Below are 27042 nucleotides of genomic sequence, written 5' to 3'. Positions count from 1 at the left end.
TCATGAGCACACAAAGCGAAATCAGCACGTGCCACCCTGTCACGCATTGAAATTACTAGCTGAGAGCGATAGGGACAATGACCTTTGACCTCCCAGGTTATTTCGCTCCCACACAAACTATGCATGACATGCAGCTGTTGGAGCGAGAGATTCTGCAGTAGCGCTTGGGAAGCTGATTGACAGGCAGCTGTCACACCAACGTATGGAAATGTGCTCCCGTATTCCTTGATCCGTGGGAGACTTTACCAAGAGCAGCCGAGCCTCCGATAATGGATGCCAGCTCAGAGTTACTGTCAGGATTTAGAAGTTAAGAGGTATAAAACGTTGGTTGGTTTGAACTTTGGGACCAGTTTGTAGTTCAGGACTATTGAGGGCTAAAAGTACCACAGTTCAATAAAAAAGTCAGTAGATAAACTGATCATCTAAATCAAACTGTACATTAAATAGCTTCATGCATAATTATTTAAACATTTTCAAAAAAGTAGATTAGCAATGCCACAGAGCTGTAGGTAAAAGTTGCAGTATATAACTTTCATTAAAACAAAATTGTTAGTTTTTTTTTTTTTAAATTTACATATTTCTTAAAACTGTCAATATATCATGACAGACAATCTGTGAAAAAAAAAATCAAGTTCCCACTGCTGTCTACAGAATTAATCACAGCCTTAAGTTGTTAAAATTGTAATAGCTTGAGGCAGAAAATATGTGCAGCAGTCTGCAGATGCTGAAGCTGCTGTTCAGTAAGTTCATGGAAATGGTGTGAGGGGTCTCTGACGATGCAGCCTCCTGTTCCTGGAGCAGGTCTGGAAACAGACACTGGACATAAATCCTCATTCCAAGGAATCTGATGTTTTCGGTTCTCTCTACAGCACTGATGCTAAGGGGAGGCCAGGTCGGAACCTCTAGAAGTCAGCAGTTACCTCCACGAATCACTAGTGTCCTCATGAACTACAAATTTAATGATCTGTTGTTTTTTTCTTTTCATTTGTGGCCTCACAGTTGGGCGTTACCAGTTTTAACAAAAGTGGGCTGAGCACACAACCTTGTGGCACCCCCTTCCCCCCAGTCCCCAGTCTGAGGTTATAGTTTAACAGGAAGACGCGTGAGCAGCAACAAAAATGATGCATCTGACAGTAGTCACTGGAGCGGCACTTTTTCAGAACAATGACAGAGTTCAAAGAAATTTGAAGATCTAAGAAGGAGAATTCACTCTTGCATCACCATGTGGATGACAAAGTCTCTTCCTCCCCCCATTTCTAAAACCTCCAGTGATGCTTTCGTTGCTTAGCTCATCTGGAATATGACACATCACTGAATCAAACATTGCTTTATATAGTTGAATATATCAACAAGTTTTCACTGGTCTCTCTATTTTAAGAATTGGTTCTGTTCCTTCTGAAACCTTCCATTATGACTAACGGATGAGGTTCCTAATTTCTGAGGATTATTTCTGAATGTTTTGATTTTTCCGTGGATGACCCTCTTCACTATTGTTGCGATTATTTAGGCCTTCTTATGTTGCACACTTTTGTTTTCTCACTACAGCTCTGCCTTGTACATAAACATATTAATTGTTACAGCACATATACATTTGGATTTTCTGCCAAATCCACAGCAGAGGTTTCAGTAAACCCACTGGGTTTCGCAGCGGGTCAACACGAGGAAGTATGGAAAGCATTGCTTTCTACTCAAATGCAGCAGCGCCATCTAGTGGACAAAAATATTTCACATTCAATTTACCAGCTTACCAGATTGACCTTCTACTGAAAAACTGAGAAAAAATGTCCAGGCCTCCACCGTGGATATGACAGAAATATCCAAAATACATTTACTAAAAGAAGTATTTATGTGTTCAATACGTATTACAAAAAAAAACCTTAACAGCAGAAAACAACCAAACACTTCATGGCTTAAAGAATAGTTTTATTCATGTTTTTAAAACACACAAAAAAATTTTTTTACATAAAAAATAATTACACTTATTTTTCAAGTATCCTGGGCAAGTATCCATTTGTCTCTAAATGGAAGGTGATTTTGGGACGATTACATGTGAGAGCAGCAGCAGGAATAGGCACAAAGTTGCGCACGCACACACACACACACACGCACACACACGAATAACCTTTACTGCCAACATGAACATACTTATAAACATACAGTGTAAAATACTTATAAAGAGAAAACAAAGTTTAAAAGTTTGTTAATGGACTAATTTCTTCATTGATTTTTTTTTTTTTTTACACATTACTCTTGTTGCTCAGCTCCACAGAGGAATCCGGTGTCGGGCCATGCTGTGGTGGAACACCTGTAGATAACACAAACACAAAATTTAGACAATTATAATTCTCAGTTTTGGGTTACACACATGTAGTTAGAGTGTAATGAAACTTTTGAAGTCAAGTTTTCCACGAAAATACTTCCTTGCAATGTTGCAACCAGTCTTGGGCGACAGTTCCCCTGAACCTATTTTTTTTCTTCAGAAATGACTTGACTCATTTTAAGACTCCTTCTCGTTTTGACCTATTTCTGAGCAGACGGTGTAGAAACGTAGCAGTAGGACATTCGTGACAGACTAAGATCCATTCGGTATGTCACATTTCTCACAATTTCATAAGTCACCACCTTTTTTGGGGGGGAGGTTTTTTGTCACAGACCAACACGAAGCGCTGAAAACTGAAACCGTAAGGGCAATAACCTCGTCACCGGCTCGAGCCATTCTCTGCTTCTGCCTTCGAGTTATTTTGGTATGCCACCATTTATGGAGAACTTGTGCTTATTGGTAATAAGTAAGAGAGCCAGTGTGTGCATTGAATAGAGGACCATTATTTAGGAAAGCCTAGATCAGGGGTCTGTGCACCCTTAACAGTCCAAAGAGCCATTTTTGCCCTCGGTCCAACTAAATAAAACTAGTTTAGAGCCACAAATGTTAAATTAAGTAAAAAAAAAAAAAAAAAAAGAAGACAGCTTTCATTTTTATCAATATTTATTATAAGAAATTTATCTACAGTTTTAGATTTTAAACCCAATTCAAACTTGAAAACCTTTGCAAGTAGAAGGATACATTTTTCTTCTATGGGATGTTGATAAAGTTTCCAATCTAATTACAAAAAAGATTTCATGTGTTTTCATGTGTATGTTTAAAAACGTTAGATTATTATCAGCGAATGTTTTAAAGAGGCATTGTGGAAGATCCAAACAGCAACTTGTGGCTCTGAAGCCGCAGGCTGCAGACCCCTGGCTGAGATTCTCAAAAATAAATTACCTTCAACCAGTCGCTGGACGGCTTTCTTGTCTTCACTGATATACATGGTAGCGATGAGGAAAAAAACTCCACCCAGAATCCCAATAAACGGGCAGAGAAGGAGGCTGTACTTCAGGCTGTGGAAGTCGCTGGTATCAGGATTAAATGAGCGTATGGCGTCAGAGATCTGCAAAAAATGTGAGAAGAGCATTATGGAGAGGAGGCAAAAAAAACAACAAACAAACCAAAGGACTGAAAACCGTGGGGGGGATTTCAGCTCACCACTCCTAACAGATACGGACTGCCAGCGTCGCCGAGAAGATGGCCGACGGTGATCTGCAGAGCCTCGGCTGTTGCCCTTCTGGTTGGTATGACGACATACTGGAGTAAATCATACAAACACAACAGCCTGTTGGCGCCGAGAGGCAGCAGAACGTGTCACGTTTTACTGAAGATCAGCGCCGCTGGGACTCACCAGCAGTATGTCAGCCAGGACCGCCCAGTTCAGAGAGAGCAACAACTCACCGAAGAAGATGAACACCTGAAACCAAAGATTTAAGTCACAAAGTGAGGAAGTAATAAAGGACGTAATGAGACCGGGAAACAAAAATGTAAAACAACAGTAATTCTTACTTTTGGACTAAACAAAGAAAATACACCTGGTGGTTTATGTTTTGTCTCGTCTAATTTATTTAATTTAATAAATGTTAATGCTAAAACAAGCAATTGTAAACATGATGCTGCTGCAACATGAACAATGTGCTGACAATAACGTGCAAAAGAAAGTGGATTTAAAGCAAAGGTAAGATCTGGGGCCAAACGTGCCAAAACACAATGATTAAAAATCTATAAATGATTACTTAAATATGTCATAGTTCACTTAAAATCAGAAATAAATACATAAATAAATAATAACAATAACAAACAAATGTACTTACACGCATCAGTAAAAAGTACCACACAGGTAATTTGACAGTCTTCTTAAGGTTTCATAGGCTATAATCTACTGAAATATTTCTTTCGCTTTATTTTGTTTCTTTTTATTGAAATTATGCCGAGCACACATATAAATAGACGGCCTCAGCCAGGAGGTAACTCCCTGTCTTCCTCTCCATAGTTACTCACCCTGTATCTGCCTGTGGAACTTCCTTCTCATCTTTCTGACCCTCATTGTCAAAGCTGGCCTTGCCGAGCTGCGGCTGCACACCTGTCTGGCTCTCACCTGTCCCCGCCTCGCGCTCTCTTCGTTCACGGACGTTTCTAATATCAATCTCGTACGGTTGAGCTGCTGCTGAACGCTTTGGTTGGTTACTGTGGAACTAACAGTGGCCGTAAACATAAATGTCAAATTAATCAAAGCCTGGGGTAATTAGAGTCGCTTTAATTTATTCTGCATTTCACTGTGTTTAATAACCGAGACTTTTAGAATACACTGATCTAGATTTTCTAATTATTTATTTAGAAATACTTCTCAGAAATAAATACTAAAAATGAGTTTATGTCAAGTGAACCATATCATTAGTTGACATACTGTAGATGAGCAACAAGTGATTTGTTTATTTGACTGTGTCACTATTGGTCTTCCATAAATGTTGTCCAATGACAGGGCAGCAGTTAACTGTGTTTCTGTTTACCAGAAGGGGGGAAAAACATAACGAAGCTTGAAGAACTTGTTTGTCTGAGTTTATTTGTTCACGTTGAATTCTCCCCCCACCCATGTTTCAATTATAGCCTCACCGGGATTCATTTGGATGTTGAGCCTCGTCTATATCTATATTGTATAGCTAGATATCTTAAGATGTGTTTGAAGAAAGAGTTTTAAAAAAAACACCTTTGATTCTTCATTGCTCTCTGTCCTCACTGTCCTCTGTCTTGTAAGCATTTTACAAAGTGGTGACTATGTAGCTACATTAAACTATTTTACAATGTTCTTCATGATCGTTGTAGCATTAAGCTCATGCTATACTTTTTTAAAAATGACTTACTATGGAATTTCCTTATGGGTTTAAAATGATTCAAAACATCTTTCATTGTTATTCAACAGGACTTTGCATATTAACTAAATGTAGAAGTGTTTGCCTCTTACATAAGTGACTGGAATGCTTGAGGATGCAGCAAAAATGGTGATGAAGAGGCAGGGCACTGATCCGAGCATGCCCACCGCACAGATGAGGGGGTCCGCGTGTGAAAACCTGTCCCTGAGTTGCCTGGATATGGTGGTGCCCAGAGCTCCTCCCAGAATGCCTGTGGCCACCGTCACGGCGCCGAATATGTAGCTTTTGGGGTGAAAAATGAACAAAAAGCATTAGCGACCTTCTGGGATTTTGAAGCGTGAGACGAATGCAGGTCCAGGCAAGTGACGACACCTGTCTGTGGAGTTGCAGCTCTCCCCAGTAGTGCATGAAGGTCGGAGGCCCTGGGTGACGTGAGCCCTGGCCAGGAAGGTGGGCAACCAGAAAGCCAACGCTCCGGTGAGGAAGGCCAGAGACGTCACTCCGAGCGTCGACCACACGTAGCTTTTACTGAGATCAGAGCATGCAAACATAACATGAAAGGGCTGCATGCGTGAATTTTAAAGAAAAGCACCGGATTACCGTCTAGGATAAGATAAGTGATGCAGAAAGAAAAATAGCTTCAGCTATCAGCAACATCAGAAAACGACAGTAATGTCATCGTTTGTGAGGTTGCAAAATATATATATATATTTTTTGTACCGTTTTTGTTCAAATCGTACTTTTTCAGAAGATACTTTACATCCTCCATGTAAGAGCTCTGGCCCGTCACTCCGTCTCCGTGGGTTTCTGCTGCCCCTCGTGGAGGGTTGGGGCACCAGAACACCATCAGGACGAATCCGACGAGACCCAAGATGGACGTGAACTGATTAAAAAAACAGAAAAAGTTTTATTTTTAAACTTACCTGTTCAGCATCATGGCATTTATGTACGGTAATAAATGTGGTACCTTGAGAGCCCAGCGCCAGTCCCCCGTGAGATAAGCGCTCCCTGCCCCTGTGATGTATCCGAGACCGCTGAAAATACAGAAAAATACCATCAACTCCGGAACAGGAAGGGCAGAAACAAACAAACAAACAAACCGAGACAAATACATAAAAAAATCAATTTCATCTTGCGTAAGATCAATCAATCAATCAATCAATCTTTATTTCAGACACAAAAGAGGTCCATAGGTAAGAGAACCTAAAGAATTATTAAAGAGCGAAATACACGTTACTTAAAATCAGCCTCTCCACTGTTGTTCAGAAACGATGATGTGTAACGGGTAAGCACTAGCACATGAACGAAATTGTGTTGGAACCCCACAGTTCGGTTGCCAGTTCTTTTAAATAGAAAACAGACGGCTTTTTTGGCACAAAGTAAAACATTTTTTTAACAGGATTATGTGGAATAGATGTGTGCCTGCTTTTCTTTTTCTTTTTTGTGGTATTTGATGTGGTATTTTGTTGGTAGTTCTCAACGGTTGGCAACACCAGAATAAACCCTGTTTTATAATTCTACGTCGTGCCAAAATCCCTAACGGCGCTGCATATCTAATCATTTAAATAAAACTGTCTGCATTACATGAATTTATGCATTACATAAATCTAAAAAATGTATTTGAATGCACATTCTAAAGGATGGAGTGAGCACCAAAAAGTCTTTATGTAAGAAACATTCACAAGCTCCTTGAAAGTAAGAAGGGCAAACATATCAATACCCTCCAAATACAGTCACTCTGTCAAAAATAAAAATAAAATGAAAAAAAAATGTGGCCTCAGGTTATGAAACTGCTTTTATCTCAGGCTTCGCTGGAATCGACAACCTACAGTAGTAAGACGCGGACGAAACAAAGTTCATGTCAAGGTGACGATGAAAACCTCCAGCAGTCAGCAAACAGACAATTAGTGTTCTCCGTCAGTACAAAATATCTGAAAATATATGCATAATCGTACATTAATTAACCGCAGCGGGGAACCAGTTTGTTGTTTTTTTACTCTCAGAGCCAAAAGAATGAATGAGTATATAAAGAACTGTTTCATATGCAACGTCAGCTTGAAATCAACCAAGGAACATGTTTGATTCTACAGAGTTTAAGACCCGTGGCAGATCCTGTTCCTGGAATATTATTTTGACTACTACGTTACTGTAGTCCAGTGAACAAAACAAGTGATTATGACTTGAAAAGTGAGACTTTTAGCTGCTTCCATTCACTGCTGCCGTTTCATGCAGCCGCTGCACGGCCTGCTAGTGCGGAGTCTACTTCTGGTGACACAGTTCTTGAGAGAAACCAGAATGTCGGCGTCTGTGTGCACCTGAGGTCAAAGTCACCAGAGAAAGGATGTCTGCTCAAATTCTGACAGAACTTTTGTTTCTTAAATGAGAATGTTTGTCAGCATTTTGTGAGATTACAGGCAGACTGAGCTTAACACAGAGAACTTTCATATTGGGAGGGTTTCTAAGCAGCTGGTCTCAGACAACTTTGCTCCTGACTTCCTGTTGGACAAATTAATTACCACATAAACCTTTCCCCAAAAAGGGCAGCATTGGATCCGAATAGTTTGGTGTTACTACTTTCATCACTTTTCTTGTTTGATTTCTGCTCACTTTCTATCTATCACACTTTTTATATATTCCTCAGATATGGAATCTAATGAAATTCTTGATAAGATACCCGCCCGTATATAATTGAACAGGGGATTCAGTTTTGGCGCGCAGCCTTTTTGCAATTAAAAAAAAAACATTCTTCTCATCTGGAATAAGTAAAAAAGACAAAACCCCCACAAATTAATAAATCCCACATGACGGTTGCTGCTCACGTGCAAATAAAAAAAACATGTTAGCAAAGCACATCCTGTCAGCTGCAGCGCTCTGCGTTAAAGAGAGTGCGGCGCAATTATTTAGACCAATCAAACAGAAAGAAGCAAGGTTACAGAGGGAGCTTCTGACCTTCCCACAGGGATGAAGATGTAGAAGATGCAGATCATGACGCTCCGCTGACCCCCTGAGAAGAGGTCGCCGATGATGGTGGGAGCAACGGTGGAGTAGCTGGCCTCCCCGACGCCGACGAGCGCTCGCAGCACAACCAGAAGCCAGAATTGCTAAACAAAAACAAGTCGAAAGCGCAGAAGCGTTTCAAACGTTATTCGCTTCCAAAACCCACAGACCTCCTCTTGCAGCGAGGTCAGCAGCTTTTATAGAGCACTGTAAAAAAAACATGACCAAAATATCATCAGTACATTTTAGTGGGATTTTATGTGCTAGATCAACACAAAACAGTTCATCTTTTTTTTTTTTTTAAAAAAGACATGATTTTCATAGTTTTTGTAAACCTGAACTAGACCTCCAAATAAAATCCAGTGCAACCACTCTCTTTTTTTATTGTCATTACTTTTATCCATAGCTATGTTTTACACTTTATTTTGGTCCATCAAATAAAATTTCAATAAAATACATGGACATTTTAAGTTTTAAAGAGACAAAATGAGAAAGGAATTATTTTGTGTTTAAAAATGTCCTATAAGCAACACTGTGAGGTGGACAGCTGAACTTTCATTTAACTCCAGCTGATGTTGGATGACGACCTAAAAATAACGATCCTGAAGATGTGCTATTATTTAAAGTATCAATTTGTTAGGAAGATCAGAGACAAGTTGCTGCAACTGAAGTCCAACTTCTGCAAACATTAGTTCCTGTTTTCTTCCTCTAAATGAAGCTGTTTTATTCACCATATTTAAGAACAATCTTCTTCTTTCAGCAACGCTGTAAATGATTTTGAAGAAATTTCAAACATTTGAATTTTGCTTGTTGACATTTAGCTTAGTCCTCCCACTGTGCGTACGACTCCCACTCCCACCTGCAGGCACCGTCTCACCAAAAAACTAGACTTCTGCTCTAGAAATAGAAGCGACTGCCAGTTTTTTTAACGCGCTCTGAAGCCGAGTGCCGGGTGGAGGAGCAGCAGGAAGTGACACTCTCTGACCTCTCCTTGTTTCTTCTTTCATATGCACGCAGGATTGTCGGCTTCACACTTACCGATTTGGTGACAAAGGAGCTGCCAGCTGCAGTCAGAAGCCACACGCTCAAGCCGCACAGCATGATGTATTTGCGATTGTAGCGATCGCCGAGGTAACCAAAGAGAGGGGCCAGGAGTAAGAAACTGCAGATGAAAACTGTAAATGCATGGACAAGTCGATTTAGAGAGCGAGTGAAGAGATCTCGGTGGCAAAAACAAAGCGTTGATCTCGGCTAATTTCAAAAAGGAGTTCTGCAGGCACGTGTGTTAGTGTTTGGGACTATTTCTGTTTCCTGTTTAGGACCTTCTCTCTTATGCTCATTTGCATTCTGACGACTGGAAACGCATTATTGGGAACAAAGTCCAGTCTCTTCTTTATGCTTAAAAACACAAACCTACGTGTGTATAAATGTGTGTGCGCCATAGGTTAGTTTTGTCTTCCGTCCGATAAGCCTAGCTGCACTTTTTAGGTCTTTTCAGCACATTTTGAATACAGAGTAAAATAAGAGCCTCAAGTGTGGATCATTTCTAAAGCGACGCCTCCTCTCACCTGTTTGCAGCAGTCCAGCCGTACTGTCACTGATATCGAAGAAGTCCTTGATCTCAGAAAGCACACCTGCATCACAACAAAGACACAGTCACTGGAAGTCTCACCAAATCAGAGGCTGTGAACCTTGTTTAGTTATTAAATCATTTTGTCTTTTCGCCACTTCTGTTCTTTCACACCGGCTTTACAAACTGATGATTTTAGATAACATCCTGTGGTTTTCGAGACTCATCTCAGTACTGTCTACCCGTGGGAAGTCAGTTACAGATACTCCAGTTACATCAGAAGTCATAATTTGTCATATTTATTGAAAGTCAGCTTTTATGTATGGGGATGAGAACCACAGTCAATATAGATAACATGAAATATATCATCCTCACATTATGTCATGCACTAAAATTTAAAAGACGCGAGCTGGATTTGAGCATTTTATTGTTATTTCTGTCCCTAAAATAATGAAAATACTGAATTACTTAATGGGAAAAAAATACATTGAGGATCATTTCGCTCTTTAACCTCCTTTTTTTATTATTTGGGTTTGATTTGATATATAGTACCTTCCTAGTGGACTTTTGCATCATATATGCCATGTTTCCTGCTGAATGCCTTTGCTTTATTATAATTTACAATGTTATCAGAATTTTAAAATTGAAAAACTGAAATAAAATGTTTTATCTATTCTTCTTCTAAAAAAAAAAATCATCGGCAATGTATGCAGCTTCGTCCAGAACCCTTCCACACACGTAGTTACAAATTAGCACACAAAGAAGAACGTTCTAATAAGTTAAGTTCATGAGTAAAACCTGAACAATTAAGTTGGAAATGACTTACTTGTGGGAACAACATGGTGTGCTTATCGGTACAAAACGGAAAATGTATGAGGGGGCGTTTTGGAGAAAAACTATGTTTTGTCTCTCACACACTACTAAAGACTCATACACACACACAAAATATTAAAATTGCACATATATACTATTAAAATGTCACACACGCATACAATTTTTCTCTCACACGCACACACAAGACTAAAACTGCAGATATACACTACTAAAATATCACACACACACCCCTACACACACAAAGCATACAGACATACTATTCTGAATGATGGGTCAAAAATGTATGTGTGAAAATGTATGTGTGAAAATGTATGTGTGTGTGAACTAACATTAGGGACTAATGTCTCAGCAAGATCTAGAGAAACTCATCCATGCGTTTATCTTCAGTCGTATTGATTATTGCAACAGCGTCTTCACAGGTCTGTCCAACAAATCAATCAAACAGCTGCAGCTGATCCAGAATGCTGCTGCTCGCGTTCTCACTAAAACCAGGAAGATGGAGCACATAACACCAGTTTTAAAGTCCCTACACTGGCTCCCTGTAGCTCAAAGAATAGACTTTAAAATACTGTTGTTAGTTTATAAATCACTGAACGGCTTAGCATCACAATACATTAAAGATCTGCTGATGTTGTATCAACCTTCCAGACCTCTCAGGTCTTCCGGTTCTGGTCTGCTCTGCATCCCCAAAACCAGAACCAAACGAGGAGAAGCAGCTTTCAGCATCTATGCACCACAAATTTGGAACAAACTTCCAGAAAACTGTAAAACAAATGAAACACTGACTTCCTTTAAATCTCGACTAAAAACCCACCTGTTTAGGATTGTATTTGAAACGTAATCAATTCCAAATTTATTGATGGAACTTGACTTAATGCTGTGTTTTGATTGTTGATTCTATGTTGCATTGTGTTTCTGTGTTTGATATGATGTAAAGCACTTTGAAATGCCTTGCTGCTGAAATGTGCTATGCAAATAAAATTTGATTTGATTTTTGATTTAGCCTGAATGAATGAATGAATGAATGAATGAATGAATGAATGAATGAATGAATGAATGAAGACGAGACTTGTATTTTTCCTGTGTGAGTTGTCACGGAAGAGGCGGGGCATAATTTGGAGATCAGATCGCGCATGCGTTGATACCGCAGTAAAGTTCGTTTCAAGTTGGACGTTAGATATTGGAGCTCCGTGGAGTAAGCGGCCTTTGGCTCAAGGTTGATCCGATTTATGAACGCTAATTTCGGCCAGCCGTTCTCTACCACTCCCTCCTCAAGAGCATAGTTTTTGTCCTAAACGGCCCCTCATAGAAACGTGTGATTAAGACATTGGGGCAAGAACTGGCATAGCAACATGCAGCGAAACTGCACATGTTTTATGCTTTGAGTGTGTGTGTATAAAAAGGCTTGATTTTAAGTGGGAGAAAAAATGGGAAGAAGCAGGCAGGAATTGGCAAATGACCCAGAGTCGACCACTACAGAGATCCCCCCACCTGCTATCGTGTAGCGCTCCATGTAGTTGAGCAGGTTGACATAGCAGAGCACAGCTATGGCCACATAGGCACGCCTCTGTGAAATGGGCGGTTTGTCTGAAGGGAGCGTTGCGAGCGATGAAACGCTGTTCACCAGAGCGCCGTAACGCAGTCCTGAACTGGAGCCCACGCTGCATCGAGGAACCGGTGTGTCCTGATGGGAGCTCACAGATCCCTTCTGATCCATAGTGTAGCCCGCCTGTTACCTAGAAAAGACAACCAAGCGCACAAAAACTAAATGTGAGGCCAAGTAAATAAATAATACAGGTTATATTTTTGAGGAAAGAGATCAGGCAGAAGTATGCTGTTTGCAGACGACATTGTGACCTATACTGAGAATCTATATAAGGATTAAACACAAACATGGACCACGTTTTAGTGGCGCAATCACTGGTATCACTGGAAATAATTGTAAAGCATATATGACAGAAGCATTATATTATTATTATTTATTTATTTTATTTTTTATAGCCAATGAGAGCCTACGTTAATCCATTACTTTTTGTTTTTCTGGGGTATAAACATGACATGACAGAGAGGGATGTTTCTCTCATCTTCTGGCCAACAGGCTGGAGGAAGATCCAGGTTTATGTTGCCACCACACACAGCAAGAAGGACAGTAAAAATGTCCTAAACTCACTGCTTGAGACGTGAAAAAGAAAAAAAATAATTACATACCAGTTGGCTGTTTGGGAGCAAATGTGTAAAATTTGCTAAATGCTTCTAGCACTTTCAGTGGAACTGGCTTTGTGGTTAGTTGACAACAGGCTTGAAACAAACACTGGGTCAGACATGAAGCAACAAATTATTAAAATGTGGGAAAACGTCTTATTCCAGACACTAAGTACGGTGGAGGATCAGTGATGCTATGGGACATTCTGGAAACCTTGTTGAGGTGAACATGATTAATACAACACCAAAACGGGTCTTTTTTTGTTTGTTAGTTTTTTTACCTCCCGTCACCCTCGAAAAGCAGGGTTGTGCAAGGCACTGTGAACGGACGATCAATAATTGTGCCCCCAGTGATTACTTCTTCACCAGATGTTTCTCCTTAAAAACAGGCCCTCAAACGAAAGGATTTTTCTCACATTCTTCGGTCGCAAATGACTTTGCTATAATAAATTCTTTTGAAGCATTAAACTAGGCAACAAACTCGTCTGCATGCATCTGTAGGCTTTTAAACTTTGCGGGACATACGTGCCGTTAATTGCTAATTACGTGAAAGAATGATTGAGTAGAGAGTAAAAATCCATATCCCAATCATTCCATCAGTTCGGAGGGGTTAGAGACGAGTTCATGGCTGTCATTTGTTCTTACCTCAGTCACTTATCTCCTTCTGCATACAATAAAGATCAAGATGTGGCTCATAGATAGGTTTTTGCTAAATCAGTCGACGAGCTAAAAACCCATAAGAACAAAATAACAACAACAAAAAAAGCAACAAAAAAACACATATTTAAAAAATGTATGACAAGGATTGTTGCTCTTGTGATCTGCTTGTGAAATCTCACTTCCCAGTCATAATCTTGTCAGCGGAGAATGTGTTAAGATAGGAGCATTTACAATGACACGAAAAAGCAAAAATAAAGCAATTTCACAAGTGTACAAGTATAGGTGTGTCAAAACAAGACAGGAGAAAGCAGAAGGAAGCCGTTTGGTAAACTGTTTCGCAGCCCAAATTACACAAACAGTTAAACATGGCTACGGGAACGCTTCATCCCTTAATATGCGTTCACTAAAAAAAGAAATACAGATTTTTTAAAAAAGAAAAACATTATTATTATTATTATTTTTTAAAGATTGCACTCACAGAAAAGCCCTCTGTCTTTTTGCCCAGGTTGCAGAGTCCACGCAGTGATGACACTAAGCCTATTGTACAGCGAATCTTCTCCAAACAACACCCTCAGCAGAGTGGGTTCAATTTTTAGCCTCTACGCCCAAAGTCCTTGCTTCTTTTAATCAAAGCTACAATAACTGATGCGGTTGTAGGTGAAAACTTTAAGCCACTAAAACTGTTCAAAGAAGTAGGAAACAAGCTCACCTAGTTGTTAACGGTTCCCTCTGAGAGAAATTGTTTTTAAACTCTTTCTTCTCAATTCATACTTGAAGACTGGATGCCAGAGAACGGCGCACACTCCTCTGTGTCTCTCTGAGTATTGAGGAAGCTAATGGTTATCTCACTTCTAGCTTGACTCAAGATATATTAAGTTAGTGCAGAGGGCCCTGCCCACTCAGGGCTGGTCATATGCCTCCACATTTGGGTTGACACAACGTTGCTAAATGTGATGTTTGGTATTTTTATCCAGCTTTTTTTTTGTTGTTTTTTTTACATTTGTTAAAACACTGTCAGGTTCACTGAGTAGAACCTTTTAGAGGTCGAGCACGTAAACGACAGACGGGAGGCCCTCAGCAGATTGAAAGTGCAAAAATTTCAGGAACTAAATGAGGGTGTTCAGACTTTAATCAGCGGTACGCCTCCAACAATGTTGCGTCCTTCTACGTGTTCCTGTAGCGTCAGAAGAGAAGTGGGTCAGCTCTACCTTTTTAGCCTTCATTGTCAGGAAAATAGCTGGGCATTACTGTAGGGCTGATTTAATAACACGAGAAATGTAAATCATAAAGAGGGGAAATCCCTCAAGCAAAGCTGCTCTATTTCCATTTTTGAAGGCTTCTTATCCAGCTTCTTGACCTGCGATCACTGCTCTTAGAATGTGTTTTTTGTTTTCCTACTGAATTCTTGTCACTTCTCTGCATCCACTGGTTAACTGTTAACCCGATTACACTTCTGTGTCAAGCCCTCAAATGTATGCAAATTCTTCTGTCTGACCCTCGTTGAAAAGTTACCATGAGTCCCCAAAATGTGACTCATGGTCACATGCTTGAGTGTTTTTCTAGTTTCACTGGTTATATTATTAACACAATCCGTTAGAAAACAGCAGAATCACAAGTCTGAACACCTCCAAACACCACAGCTGCAACTGCAGTCACCGTCTGTCAGAACAAGCCGACTTCCTCCCCAGGAGAGTTTCTGTCAGTGTGATCTGACATCATTTTTTTTCACCTTTGGTTTCAGAGCACAGCAGTTAAGAACCTGGTGTAAAAAAAAAAAAATTTAAATACAGAGCACGCCACTTGATCAGTTTATCAAATGTATTTTTGGCAAACTCTCAATAATCAATATCATGATTGCTTCTTCTCTTATTACTCCTGTTGTGAGGTCAATCAAGAGGTCGCCTGTTTGTGTTCCCTAGCGCCACCCAGTGTTTATAATGAGCATGACCTGGTGCAGATGGGAGGAATTGAGTGCAGAAGCTTTTTTTTTTTTGTGGTTTCAGAGGTTCTGCTGCTAAACTGTAGTTTTTCAGAGATACTAATCTGATCATCATATCTCGATTTACCACAAAAATATAAGTGACACGTAGCAAACCAACTAAAAAATAAAAAAAATAGACTGAGGATAGCAACTTATTCAACCAACCATAACAGCGTAACACCAGTTTGAACTATTTTCTTCAGGTTTTGACCTATTTACAAAGAGTTTAATGTAAATTAAATAAACCACTCTGATTCCAGAACCTCCTCATTTCGGAACTACAAGATTTATTATCTTGCGATCAAAAACAGCTACAACGTTCACGAACCATTTAGAATGATCAGAGCTGCATCATAACCGCTAAACTGATTTACTGATTTACTGTCCTCATGACATGTTCAAAGTTAAACATAGAACATAAAGAGATGAAGAAGTTGTCTTTCACAATTTCCCCACAACTTGATGTTACGTCGCTGATTTTTAGACGCAATGGCACAGTCAAGCAACCCCACGATCCTCCCACGGTCTAATGGCATAAAGGACAACCAGTTGCTATATTACTGTAAAGTCTGTGTGTCTGGGCTATAGCGCAAACATTTAGAGCTGGGCTATCAGCTTGACGACTGCGGCAGCTAAACTTTACCTGGTTTCTACTTCTAATTGTTACTTCAAAAACTTGTTGTGGAAACGCATCAGTCAAAATTCAAAGTTCTGTGTCAATGTGATTAATGTGAGGACACAAGGAACCAAAACGTGTTTCCTCGGCAGGGAGGCTGAATCCATACTTAGACATAAGCTGTTTATATTTATGTACTTCTTTAATGTATGTTTAGGGACATTATAAACCCCTATCGTAATGTTTTATTCTTAATCTCACCACTGTTGGATTTTAGGTGATCCAGTACAAAACAAAACTTATCAGCTAACATGTGAAAGAGAATTAAACCAAATTTTAAATGATAGCAAAATCACTTACATAGATTTAAAAAAAATAGAAGAGTGGCAAAAAGAAAGTAGTAAGACTCCATGCTAATAGAAGCTACAGACAGTGCAAAGGAGACAGTCAACAGGTCAAAGAAGTTTGCTGTGTTCAAATGAGACAAGCATTTTTTCCATTTTGTCTATATGAAAAACACTTTGTGGGGCAGAAAACCACCTCACTGCACTCTAATCACACAATCTTTCTAAAAGAAGACAAAAAAAAAACATTGTGGTGGCAGCATCATGCTATGGGTATTCTATTTTTTCAGGGACAAAGAAGCTGATTGAAGTTTATGAAGAGATGAATTGAACTAAACACATTGTAATCCTAGAAAACAAAACAGTACAGGCAAGAAAAGATAAAGGCTGTGTTCAGAGCTAAATTTATCTGGGGGTCCATATCAAACAATACTAAATATTCAGATACTGTGCATCCAATCTTGAGCTAAAATGCAATAAATAAATAAATTTTAAAAAAGAATGGGGGAATATCAATTTTTCCAAAGGAATTAAATCTATAATTGGAGCCAAATATTGACTCAGAGGGGACAAACAAATCACAGTTTTCAGGTTTTCATTTTGTTAAAATGATTTTAAAATATACATTATTTACTTCCCACCTGCGAAATATGCACTGTTTGCTGTCGGGCATAAAGTCCCAAAGCAATACGGTGAGGTTTGTGGCTGTGATATGGCAAAATGTAGAAAAGTTAAAGGCAAAAGCAATGTTACTACGTAGTACATCTTAGCTTTAAATACAACAAAGATTCATTTAGATTCTGAACAATTGTGGCTTTTGCTTTGAGAAGGAGCTTCTTCAACCTGATACCATATTTTAATCATCGTACTGCCCCAGCAAACTACAACACAGCAGATCCCACTTACCTCTTAATACCGTTTGAAGACATTCATAGAGTGAGTCTGCTCATCCCCTTACTACGCACTGCGTCAATGTTAATAAATGCATGTGCATGTAATATTTTCAGTGGCATTCTTTGTCTTTGTTGCCTAATACTTACTGATTAAAAACTTTGAGGCCGGAGAGTGAAAGCGGTTCAGAAGATGGCAGTAGAGAATCACTCACAGATAGGGCTGCTCTAAAGATACCAACGAAGAAGACACATCGAAGGTGGCAACAGAAGGCGGCGAAGAAGAACGAGGAGAATGCTAATCGGAAAATAAGAGAGACGGGTTCTGTTTAGTTAACGTTAAAACAACGCTGTTACCTCGAACTGCTCCTCTTGAACAGAGCTGCATCATAACCGCTAAACTATGACAGAGCCTCAGTCAGCGCTGTTACTCAGGAGACAGCTCGCAGGTAATTAAACCTTGTTGGGAAGTGCTGGGTACCTGGCTAACAGCGGTACTGTGGCACGTAGCTGTGATGTTGTGCTGGCGCAAATTGTTTTTCTTCAACCTTTTTACGTGAACGTTAATATACAATGACATAAAAACTGTGTGGGGATTAAAGGGGAGCTTGTCGATATATTTCAGGTGAAAAATAAATAAATAAACGTCAGTGTGTATGGAGAAACATTTGAATTTGATTTTCGGCGTTGCGAACTGTTCGCAGCTTGAACGCGGCTGTCACCCAGTCCCGACGACTTCCAGCTGTCAGGGGAGCTAAAAGCTAACGTGCCGATGTGTTTACATGAATTTTAACCGAAATATCAAGTGGCGATTAGCTTTTCCAGTCATGACGTTTTCCGGTTATCTTCTTAACATGCTGCGGAGTGCTATGTTATAGCACAAAGAACATTAATATTTGTTGGACCTATTTTCTTTCCTAACCACTTTGAATTGTTGCCATATTTAGCCACCTCACTAGTATCGTTAGGCTAGGCTAACGTTAGCCGCTGTAGCCGTTGTTAGCTGCAAGACGCCAAGCTAACAAGCTGATGCTAATATCACAGAAGCTAAATTTACGAGGCTGAAGTTGATATTCGATTTGGAAGCTCAGGAAAGGGACAGTATTCGGCTTTTAAAGAGGTATTATTGCAAGTGTTTTTAAAAACATGATTACGTACTTTGATTCTGAAAGGCTCATTCAGAAGAGTTAAGCCTAAAACAAATCATTAAGTAAAAGTAGACTGCTCTTCAATATTTTATTGCATTATTTGTCTGGTTTAAACCTTTTGCCAAATTCTTTAAGTGTGTAATTGAGTATATTTATTTGTATCTTTAATATAGCTATTTACTGCACCACCAAATGTTGTTGTTTTTGGATGGCTTGTGATCAGTTTTCTCTGTACAAAACGAAACCCCATTTGCGAACAGTTGAAAGAGGATCAGACAAAAGTTTAGATGAAAGCAAGATGGTGTATTTAGATTAAGAATCAGGACAGTGGGCACCGGGTGTCTCAGTTGGTAGAGCAGACATGTGCAAGGGCTGTAATTGTTGATGCAGTTGCCCTGAGTTAAATTGTCAGGCCATTTGCTGCATATCTTTTTTTTTTTTTCACTTCAATCTCTATACTATCAAATGCGTAAATTGTTCAATAAAGGGCACTCTTGCCAAAAAACAAACAAAAGAAATCTTAAAAAAAAAAAAAATTGTATGTGGATTTAGATTTTGCAATCTCAATGTATCTATCTTTGAACATTTATGAACCAGGGCTGAGTATTTATTACATAAATAATAAGCACAATTTCTTTGCAATATAAATGACCTGCCATTTTAAGTGGCTGAATGCATATTAAATACCACAGAAAACAAATAAAGGCCTTTTGATTTGTTTTCGAAGCTGAACCTCATAAATTAATTCAAAAACAAAGATGCAAATTATTATTTTTTTATTTTCAAGCCAGTTAAATTACTATTAAGTTTCGGATGCTTTGAAAAATTTACTTTGAGTGCCAAACCCATTCAGACCGCTATTTTTAGCAACGTTCATCTGAACATCTGTTTTTGCTTTGCACATATCAGATCAGTTATGTTTGACATATAGTTGCTTGAAGACACTATCTACTCATCTATCCTGTTGAAAGAAATGTGCCATAGTTAATCCAATCTAGGTTTCTTTCACACATGTAGCATTTTATCTGCTCCACAGGGATTCTGAATAATTCTTAAAGTGGATAAATAAACCAAAAATATCTAGGAAATTCTGGTTCTATCTTTAATATGTAGTAATTTGTTTCAGAGTTCAACAGTCTAAATAATGTTTTTTTTAGGTAATCCCAATCTCCCAAAAAGCTTTAAATTGTATTTTTTCCCCTCTCTACTAACGCACTTTTCTCCAAATCACAAACATTGTTCTAATCATGTAATCGCTTTATAATTTAGTACAGAATTTGAACTAAAACAGGGCAAATGCAATCTAGATTAATTTAAAAACAATGAAATTGCCCTTTACTGAAATACTGAATGCAAGCTAACTTCAGAGTTACAAACTCTTTATTTTAGCAGAGTCTGCTGTGAATTAAATTTAGCTCCTCTAATAATAGCACCCTTCCAAAAGCAGCCAAGTTCAACCCACTTCATTTTAGTTTAGGCTCAGGCTCTGAGGTTAATGTTTCTTCTTTTTTTTTTTTTTTACTAGTTGTTGCTTAGAACTGGTTGAAGTTACTCAGAGCACAAAATGTGCTCCTTTCTATTTGGAAAAGATTTACTGTCTGAAAAGGTTAACTTTTACTCATGTTTCAACTGGATCCTTTGGAAAATAGAGCGGCGGGGGTATGACATGCTTGTTTTAGTAAACATGTCTGTTTCATACGAATATGTCACCAACAGCGTGCGGCCGTTGACGAGTATTGCTGAAACCAATGTAACTGTTGTCATGTGGCACTGACGCCTGCCAGCCAATAGAAATTACCAACAAGCTTCTGTTTTAAGTTGTGAGCAGCGCAGCTGCGGCTCAGTGAAACTCGTTCTGCCGTCCTAGAAAAACACTCCTTTCATTAGATAGTGATCTTCTGCCTGAGCTCATCTGTAAGCAAATACCAGTGCTGAAAAGTGTCACATCTTTATGTTTTTTTAATGCTTTCGCCTACTGTTTGGTAAGTTCGGGGCTTCAGAATATCAGAAAAACGTGTAATTGTGATACTGTTGCTAAATATTGCAATATTGATCATGATAAACCGACTTTTTTTTTTTTCTGTCCCCACCACTCTGCGTGAGCTTTAGCATGTTAGCCACTAAAAACATCCATCCACTGTGGGCATTAAGGGCAGAAAAAGTCCACCAAGTAGGCCAAATATATTATTGGCATTCATTGTTGCTGAAAAATAACATCCTATCAAATATTGCATTCAAACGGCCATTTAGCGATGTCCAGCTGTAGCTAAATTTCATTAACTCATTTACCTTTGTATTAAAAATAGCTTCTTTTCTTCCCCCCTGCCTGTCATTATTTTCTGGTGTACAACGTTTCAATGAAGTGTGTCTAAAGTGGACACTTCACAAAAGTAACAACCTCTTCAAATTTAGATACTCGATTTGATGACGCTTTTATAAAAGTTGCACACGGATCAGTTTTTTTTTAAAGAGTATATATTTGTAAATGTAGAAATGGCAAAGCTTTTCATGTGCAACATTGTGATCCTTCTGTAGCAATACTTCTGATGTTTAGGTGGAGGAGTTGTAAGGCAGGACAGACTTGCGGGGTGATCCTGTAACTTTAAGTGTGTTTTGCATGTTTTCACCACCATGTGCAGCCTTATGCAATCCCCTGAGCAAGCGTGGCCCACAGACGCTGGCTCGCCTCTGCAGTGATCAGAAATCATTCTGGGGCTTTCTGTCATCTGAACATTGACATTTGATCCCTGTTTGTTACCTAGAGCTGAACAAAAACCCAGTGGAGGGATTCTCAGCAGGCCTAATCGAGGACAATGACCTGTACAGGTGGGAGGTCCTCATCATCGGGCCTCCAGACACACTCTAGTAAGTCACAGCGTTCGTTTTCACGTGAATAACCCTTTGTAGCTGTCTACTGATCTGTTTTAAAGCTGGCTGAGTGTTTATCCTGATATATTGATCCTGTTTGCCTTGTGTCCACAGTGAGGGCGGTGTGTTTAAAGCTCATCTGACTTTTCCCAAGGACTACCCCCTCAGGCCACCTAAAATGAAATTTATCACAGATATTTGGCATCCAAACGGTGGGTGAAGTTGTACGATACCAAACAAATATTAGTAGAGTTGAAGTGTCTTAGAAATAAATGTCTTGTTGCTTCGGTCATTAATATTTTGTTCATATGCAAATCATTATACAACATGCAAATTAGTTTTTTCTCATTTGTTTCTTGCATCTATGTCTTTAATAATATTAAAGTTTAATAAATTCTTTGCAGACATGCCTCGGTTGATTTGAGCTCATTCAGATTTCTATTTAAGACCTACAAAATAAGATAAAATATATGTACTTTTTAATATTAGGAGCAGAGATGATTGTATATCTAGGTGTATGAGAAAGCAGTCTCTCTAAAATGTGAAGTGACTATTTTTAGAGCAAAGAAAAACAACAAAACTGACTTTAAACTCTCACGAGTGTTGTATTTTAGCGATTAGCGCTGTTAGCATAGCTAGCATAGCTTAAAATGGCAGTGTTTAATCATTATCGCACAGGTGTGCTCTTCCTTTGGCCTCATGAAAAAGTATTGGGAAATATATAATATACAGTCCTTACTGTACAGTGTACAGTACTGTACAGTGTACAGTAAGGACAAGATTATACAAAAATAGTGTATAATCTGTATAATCCAAGGAATGTTCAACTGAGTATTTTTTTCCCAGAGGTTCAATAATCAAAGACAAGATTCTGAGTGGTTGGATGTCACTTGAGGCGAATAATAATAATAATAAATGTATTTTTGTTATCAGCTAATTTCCTGGTGCATCTCGAATTTCATTGTACTGACTGTAATTGGTGCATCAGTGCGTCCCAATACATTTATGCAAGCTAAATAAATTCATAAACAAATTTATTTATATGTTTCCAATCAGTTTTCAGACTTTATATCTGATCCAGATATTTACGATACTCTTTAGGTTAAATATTCAGTTGTTGTGTTTTTTTCCCCGTTGGGGCAGGAACTCCCCTAAAGCGTGCAGGAAAATGGATCCCAGTAACTGGGGATAAAAACTTGAATATGAATTTGTTCACATGTAAATCCCAGTTAAGGCGAGGCAAAAGAAAGCGTTTCAGTCAGTTTGGCAGCAGTACTCACAATAAGAAGGAAGCAAATGGACCACACATGCTGAGGAAAAGCGTCATGGTGGCCATTGAGTCTCTACTGCAGACCGATTAGTTGTTTCCTGCTGGCAGACACACTGTAGTCTATCTGATAGGCAGCCATTGTGAAACTTACTCACCAGACGCCACAAAAAGCTTCAGCCGGATTCATTTTATGTGTTAACATGGAAAAGTGGGAGCAATGAGAAAACAGTTTGAACCGGCTGTCTTCAAGGAAATAATGTTTGAGTTGCTCATTAACTCTTTTTTTTTATTATTTTTTACACAATTTGAACTAAAATAAAGAAACTGGAGTGTCAAAGGTATTTCTTTATTCTACTCTGCACAGTAAAATTCTTTACACTGGAGCTTCACGGCTGAAATGTTCCCCAAGCGTGTTCACAGGAGGCTGAATAACCTCGTTTAAAAACTCTGTGACGTGACTGCTTAAGTTGGAAGTGGTGGCATGCCAGACGAAGAGGGAAATGGAAGCTAATTAGGTTTTTCTCTTTCTTACTTTAGTTGACAAGAACGGAGACGTATGCATTTCTATTTTGCACGAACCGGGCGAGGACAAGTACGGCTACGAGAAACCAGAGGAGCGCTGGCTGCCCATCCACACTGTAGAAACCATCATGATTAGCGTTATCTCTATGCTGGCAGACCCAAATGGTGACTCGCCAGCCAACGTGGACGCTGCAGTAAGTTTGGCTACTTAAGAATGTGTTTTTCTTCAAAATGACAACACATTAGATTCTTTTCTCTTTTTTTTTTGGAATTAGTTGATCATAAATGTGAAGAAGCTTCTAAATTGTCTGTTTTTGTTTGTTTTGTTTTTTTTCCTGCAGAAAGAGTGGAGGGAAGACAGACACGGAGCATTCAAAAGGAAAGTCGCTCGTTGTGTACGAAAAAGCCAAGAGACGGCGTTTGAGTGATATTTATCAAGGATCTAGCTTCTTTTCTGTTTTCAGGGTAAGAAGATTTACCTTTCACTCTTTACGATCTTGGACTTTACCAACGTCAGCCACCATTATCAGATCATAAATTGCTCTATTGCGGTATGTGTCTGATGAAATGAATGCAGCTGGTTTAATATTAGATAGATATGACTTGATGTTATGAGTGCCGCAGTAAATCCTCCTTAGAGCCTAAAAGTAGCTTTGCTGTTTATTTTAGTGAGTTGCTGAGTCGGATGTCCTCAGCAGCCTTTTGAAAAGCATCAGTTGGATCTGACTTTCCTATGTTGCTAGTTGTTTTTTTGGTCGAACATATTACTACATTCTGTTATTCCATGTGAATTATGAATTGCTAACCCTATCCTTTCTGTTCATTTTGTGTTGTAATATGCTGTTCATTTTACTGCTTTGGCACTGTTTTTGTTTGATTTTAAAGATTTTACTGTCTCTGCTGAGTAAGAGAGCAGCAATCAATATTTTCCATATTTGTTTTCTTCATTTACTTTCTGTTGCAGCTTAATGCTGTTACTGCTGGAGCCTATCCTAGCAGTCAGTGGATGAAAGGCAGGTTACACCGTACATATGTCTCCAGTTTATCTCTTATAGAGACAGGCAAAACAGGCAACCTCGGTTAAATTATTCTTCATATTTTTGGGGCTAATTAAGAAATGTTCTGTTCACCAGGATAGATAAATTAAGAAGGAAACATGATTTCTACAGGAAGGCCTTGGCTAAGTTTTAAGCTGGTAAAATGCTCCTCTTAGTACAGCGTTTGCTAATTGTTGCTTTGTTAAAGATCACCAGAGACAGCAAAATGCTTCATTCTCATTTGTCAAATTAAAAATCAACTAAAATTCATTTTTACTTTAGGTTAAAATAGCAAGTTTAACCTAAAGTAAATGTATTCATATTCCCTCCAGTTATGTATCATTTGGGTGTTAGCTTATTGAAATAGGAACAAATTTACCAGATAATGAAGATTGAGAACGGGGTAAAATAGAAAGAAAATAGACAAAAAAAGGGGGGACTTATTAGGTCATCCATAAATACTGAATCCAAAAATCAATTGGACTCTATTCATTTGGGAAACCTATCATAAGGAAAGTGAAGGGTGTGTCTAAATTCAGGGGATGCACTTTAAGGCTGATTACGGCACAAAGGCTCCTCTGAATACAGCCCAGAAATATGTCCTTCTCAGCCCACCTATCCCAAGATGCATTGCAGGTCCAACAGGAGATTTTTTTTTTTCTTAATGATTGCATGCAAAGCAGGGAGGCATACCCAGACTGAAGTCCAGTTTTAAGTATGTTTCAAAATGGATCTGTACAAAAATGAAAAGCTTAAAATGGTTGTCTTGTTATGGTTTTCGTCGTTTGCATGGACATTGTTTTTAATACAATTTTGTAAAGAGATCAGTTAATTTAAATTATTTTAACTACCGTAGTGAATGAACTATAAGTAGAACTTTTCATAGTTGTCTGGTATTTCAACAAGTTCTTTCTCTCACTGAATGGTTTAAACACGACTCCGTAAATGTTTTTTCCTCATCATTTTTTGACTCCAGTGCGACTTATAGTCCAGAAATTACAGGAATTTAAAACGGCTCGCATAACTAATAATAATAATTGAGGGAGAAGGTGGGGTAATATTTTGAGCTTCATTTTTACTCGCCGGTGTTTTAAAGCTGTTAGGGCTGCTGGGTGACAACATAACCAAATGTAAGGGCGGGAGTAAAGCCGAAGGTTCGAAGGTTGGACCGTCCAACTTCACAGCCACTCACTTCTAATCTCTAGTCGATGAAGGACCCTTGGAAAGATGCTGCCCCTAAATTTGTTAAAAAATAATGGGACATGTATTAAAATATGTGAAGTTTTTTTTTGTTTTTTTTTTCTGTAATTTGTCACACAAAATAAGCAACATTTCTAAAGACGTTAATGCCATTGAAAGCATTTTGAAGTGACAAAATGATTGTCTAGATTTAATGGTGCAACCAACTAATCTTTCCCTCCTCCCCCTTTCCGCAGGTCTCCAATTTGAAATTCAAGATGGCACTGTTTCCTGCACTCTTCCACCCTGTCGCCAGGCTTGTCCTCCTTCATTTTTGGCTGGAACAGACTGACAACTGTAGGGTGCAATATAACATTAAAGTGACTACCGAAGCTGACAGAAAAAAAAAAAAAGCCAAGCAAGTGCCAACATACAAAAAAAATATAAAATAAAATAAAAAATAAATAAATAAAAGAAAACATGCACCCAGAAGATGTTCAAACATTTTTCAAGTTTCTGAACTGCTTCAACATTCAGGATGATATTGTAAAGACATGTACATAGAACAGACTCAACCGGATAATATATACGCTCCGTTTTCATCCATCAAGACCTTTTAGACCAAATATTTAGTGCTGGTTCGGACAGATTTATTTTTGTCTTTTTCTTCTCTCAACTCCAGCATGCGTTAGACGTCATTAGGCTGCTTTCCGCAGGAGGTCTTAAACAGAACAAATCATTGTTGGAGGAACGTCGTCTGTGAAGAGGCTGTTTTTGAGTGACACACGAGGAACACGCCTGAGGATTACCGCCTGAATAAAATGGAATGGATTTTACAGCCATCCCAGATCTCACCTCATCACATGTAAACCTGGATTATGCTGTCTTTCTTTTTTTCTTTCTTTTGCCTCTGAAGTCTTACCATATTTTAATTTGGCGCAAAGAAACATCACAGTGTTATTTTGTTGTGCATGCTGTGCTTTTTTTTTTTGTTTTTCTTTTTCAAAAGTGCCTCCTAATAAAATGCTTGGCCACCTCCCCCCTTTACCTCCACAAGGGTTCAAAGTGTTGAAATAACATTAAAGAAGTTGTCATATCCTGCCTATATTGGGATTCTATAATTAGGGTGTTTGTGACAATTTTTTGTAGCAATAAGCCTCCTGGTATAAATTGTACAAGTTAATTTTTATCTGCTGATGCAATTCGAAATCCTATTCCTCAATATTTTTTTTTTTTTTAAATTATTTTAGCAGCGATTTGTTCCTTTTTCTGTGTTCATTGTAGGAGCTGTTATGCATGCTTTTGGGTGTTTTTTTTTGGTTTGAAAATGTCTGAGTGTTGACGAACAAAGTGCGCCTGCCAATTTTGTTTCGGCGCCCTTTGCCCTTATTCACACATTTCTGATAATTCTACCCTCTGATCTAGCGCAGTTTTGCTCAATGTACAAAACAAAATACTGATGTATATTTTTCTTCTTATGGAATCTGTCACCTGTAGTGAGTTCTTCTAAAACATGACCTTTTTTTTTTTCAATAAGTCCCGGTAGTTTGGCTTTATTTCTGATTTACGTCTCCAGTGGTTCAGATGGCGCAAAAATATCCTTTTTTGACTGGTAATGAGAATTTTACTGTTTAAAACAAAATATATTTTTTAAAGTCTACCTCTCAAGACAGATTGCAGTTTAAGATC

At 38.7% G+C, this 27042-nt stretch overlaps 2 protein-coding genes across 2 annotated transcripts; one reads left to right on the top strand and one right to left on the bottom strand.

Annotated features, from left to right (window-relative positions):
* Positions 1 to 1906: 1906 nt before the first annotated feature.
* spns3 (SPNS lysolipid transporter 3, sphingosine-1-phosphate (putative)) lies at positions 1907 to 14333 on the bottom strand. Its single transcript, XM_032577418.1, has 13 exons — positions 14208 to 14333; positions 12128 to 12372; positions 9801 to 9866; positions 9271 to 9407; positions 8185 to 8336; positions 6203 to 6269; positions 5976 to 6118; positions 5608 to 5763; positions 5328 to 5517; positions 3717 to 3782; positions 3524 to 3622; positions 3263 to 3428; positions 1907 to 2305 (listed from the first exon to the last, which is right to left on the bottom strand). Exons 2-13 carry the CDS (start codon positions 12351 to 12353, stop codon positions 2238 to 2240), a joined length of 1536 nt encoding a protein of 511 aa, XP_032433309.1. The 5' UTR covers positions 12354 to 12372; positions 14208 to 14333; the 3' UTR covers positions 1907 to 2237.
* A 3226-nt stretch (positions 14334 to 17559) lies between these two features.
* ube2g1a (ubiquitin-conjugating enzyme E2G 1a (UBC7 homolog, yeast)) lies at positions 17560 to 26889 on the top strand. Its single transcript, XM_032576762.1, has 6 exons — positions 17560 to 17778; positions 21240 to 21342; positions 21460 to 21557; positions 23153 to 23331; positions 23479 to 23602; positions 25611 to 26889. Exons 1-5 carry the CDS (start codon positions 17733 to 17735, stop codon positions 23563 to 23565), a joined length of 513 nt encoding a protein of 170 aa, XP_032432653.1. The 5' UTR covers positions 17560 to 17732; the 3' UTR covers positions 23566 to 23602; positions 25611 to 26889.
* The last annotated feature ends 153 nt before the right edge of the window (positions 26890 to 27042 follow it).

Source organism: Xiphophorus hellerii, chromosome 11 (assembly GCF_003331165.1).
Source record: "Xiphophorus hellerii strain 12219 chromosome 11, Xiphophorus_hellerii-4.1, whole genome shotgun sequence".
NCBI classification, from domain to species: domain Eukaryota; kingdom Metazoa; phylum Chordata; class Actinopteri; order Cyprinodontiformes; family Poeciliidae; genus Xiphophorus; species Xiphophorus hellerii.
The sequence above is the reverse complement of the archived record's forward strand: the minus strand, read 5'-3'. Positions and strand labels throughout refer to the sequence as shown.

Coding starts and splice junctions, on each gene's coding strand:
- ube2g1a (XM_032576762.1), top strand. CDS start 17,733: ATGACAGAGCCTCAGTCAGCGCTGTTACTCAGGAGACAGCTCGCAG. Junction 17,779..21,239: donor ACTCAGGAGACAGCTCGCAG/GTAATTAAACCT, acceptor TTTGTTACCTAG/AGCTGAACAAAAACCCAGTG. Junction 21,558..23,152: donor AGATATTTGGCATCCAAACG/GTGGGTGAAGTT, acceptor TTCTTACTTTAG/TTGACAAGAACGGAGACGTA.
- spns3 (XM_032577418.1), bottom strand. CDS start 12,353: ATGGATCAGAAGGGATCTGTGAGCTCCCATCAGGACACACCGGTTCCT. Junction 3,783..5,327: donor CAAGCATTCCAGTCACTTAT/GTAAGAGGCAAA, acceptor CTTTGGTTTCAG/GTGTTCATCTTCTTCGGTGA. Junction 3,429..3,523: donor GTCCGTATCTGTTAGGAGTG/GTGAGCTGAAAT, acceptor CATTTTTTGCAG/ATCTCTGACGCCATACGCTC.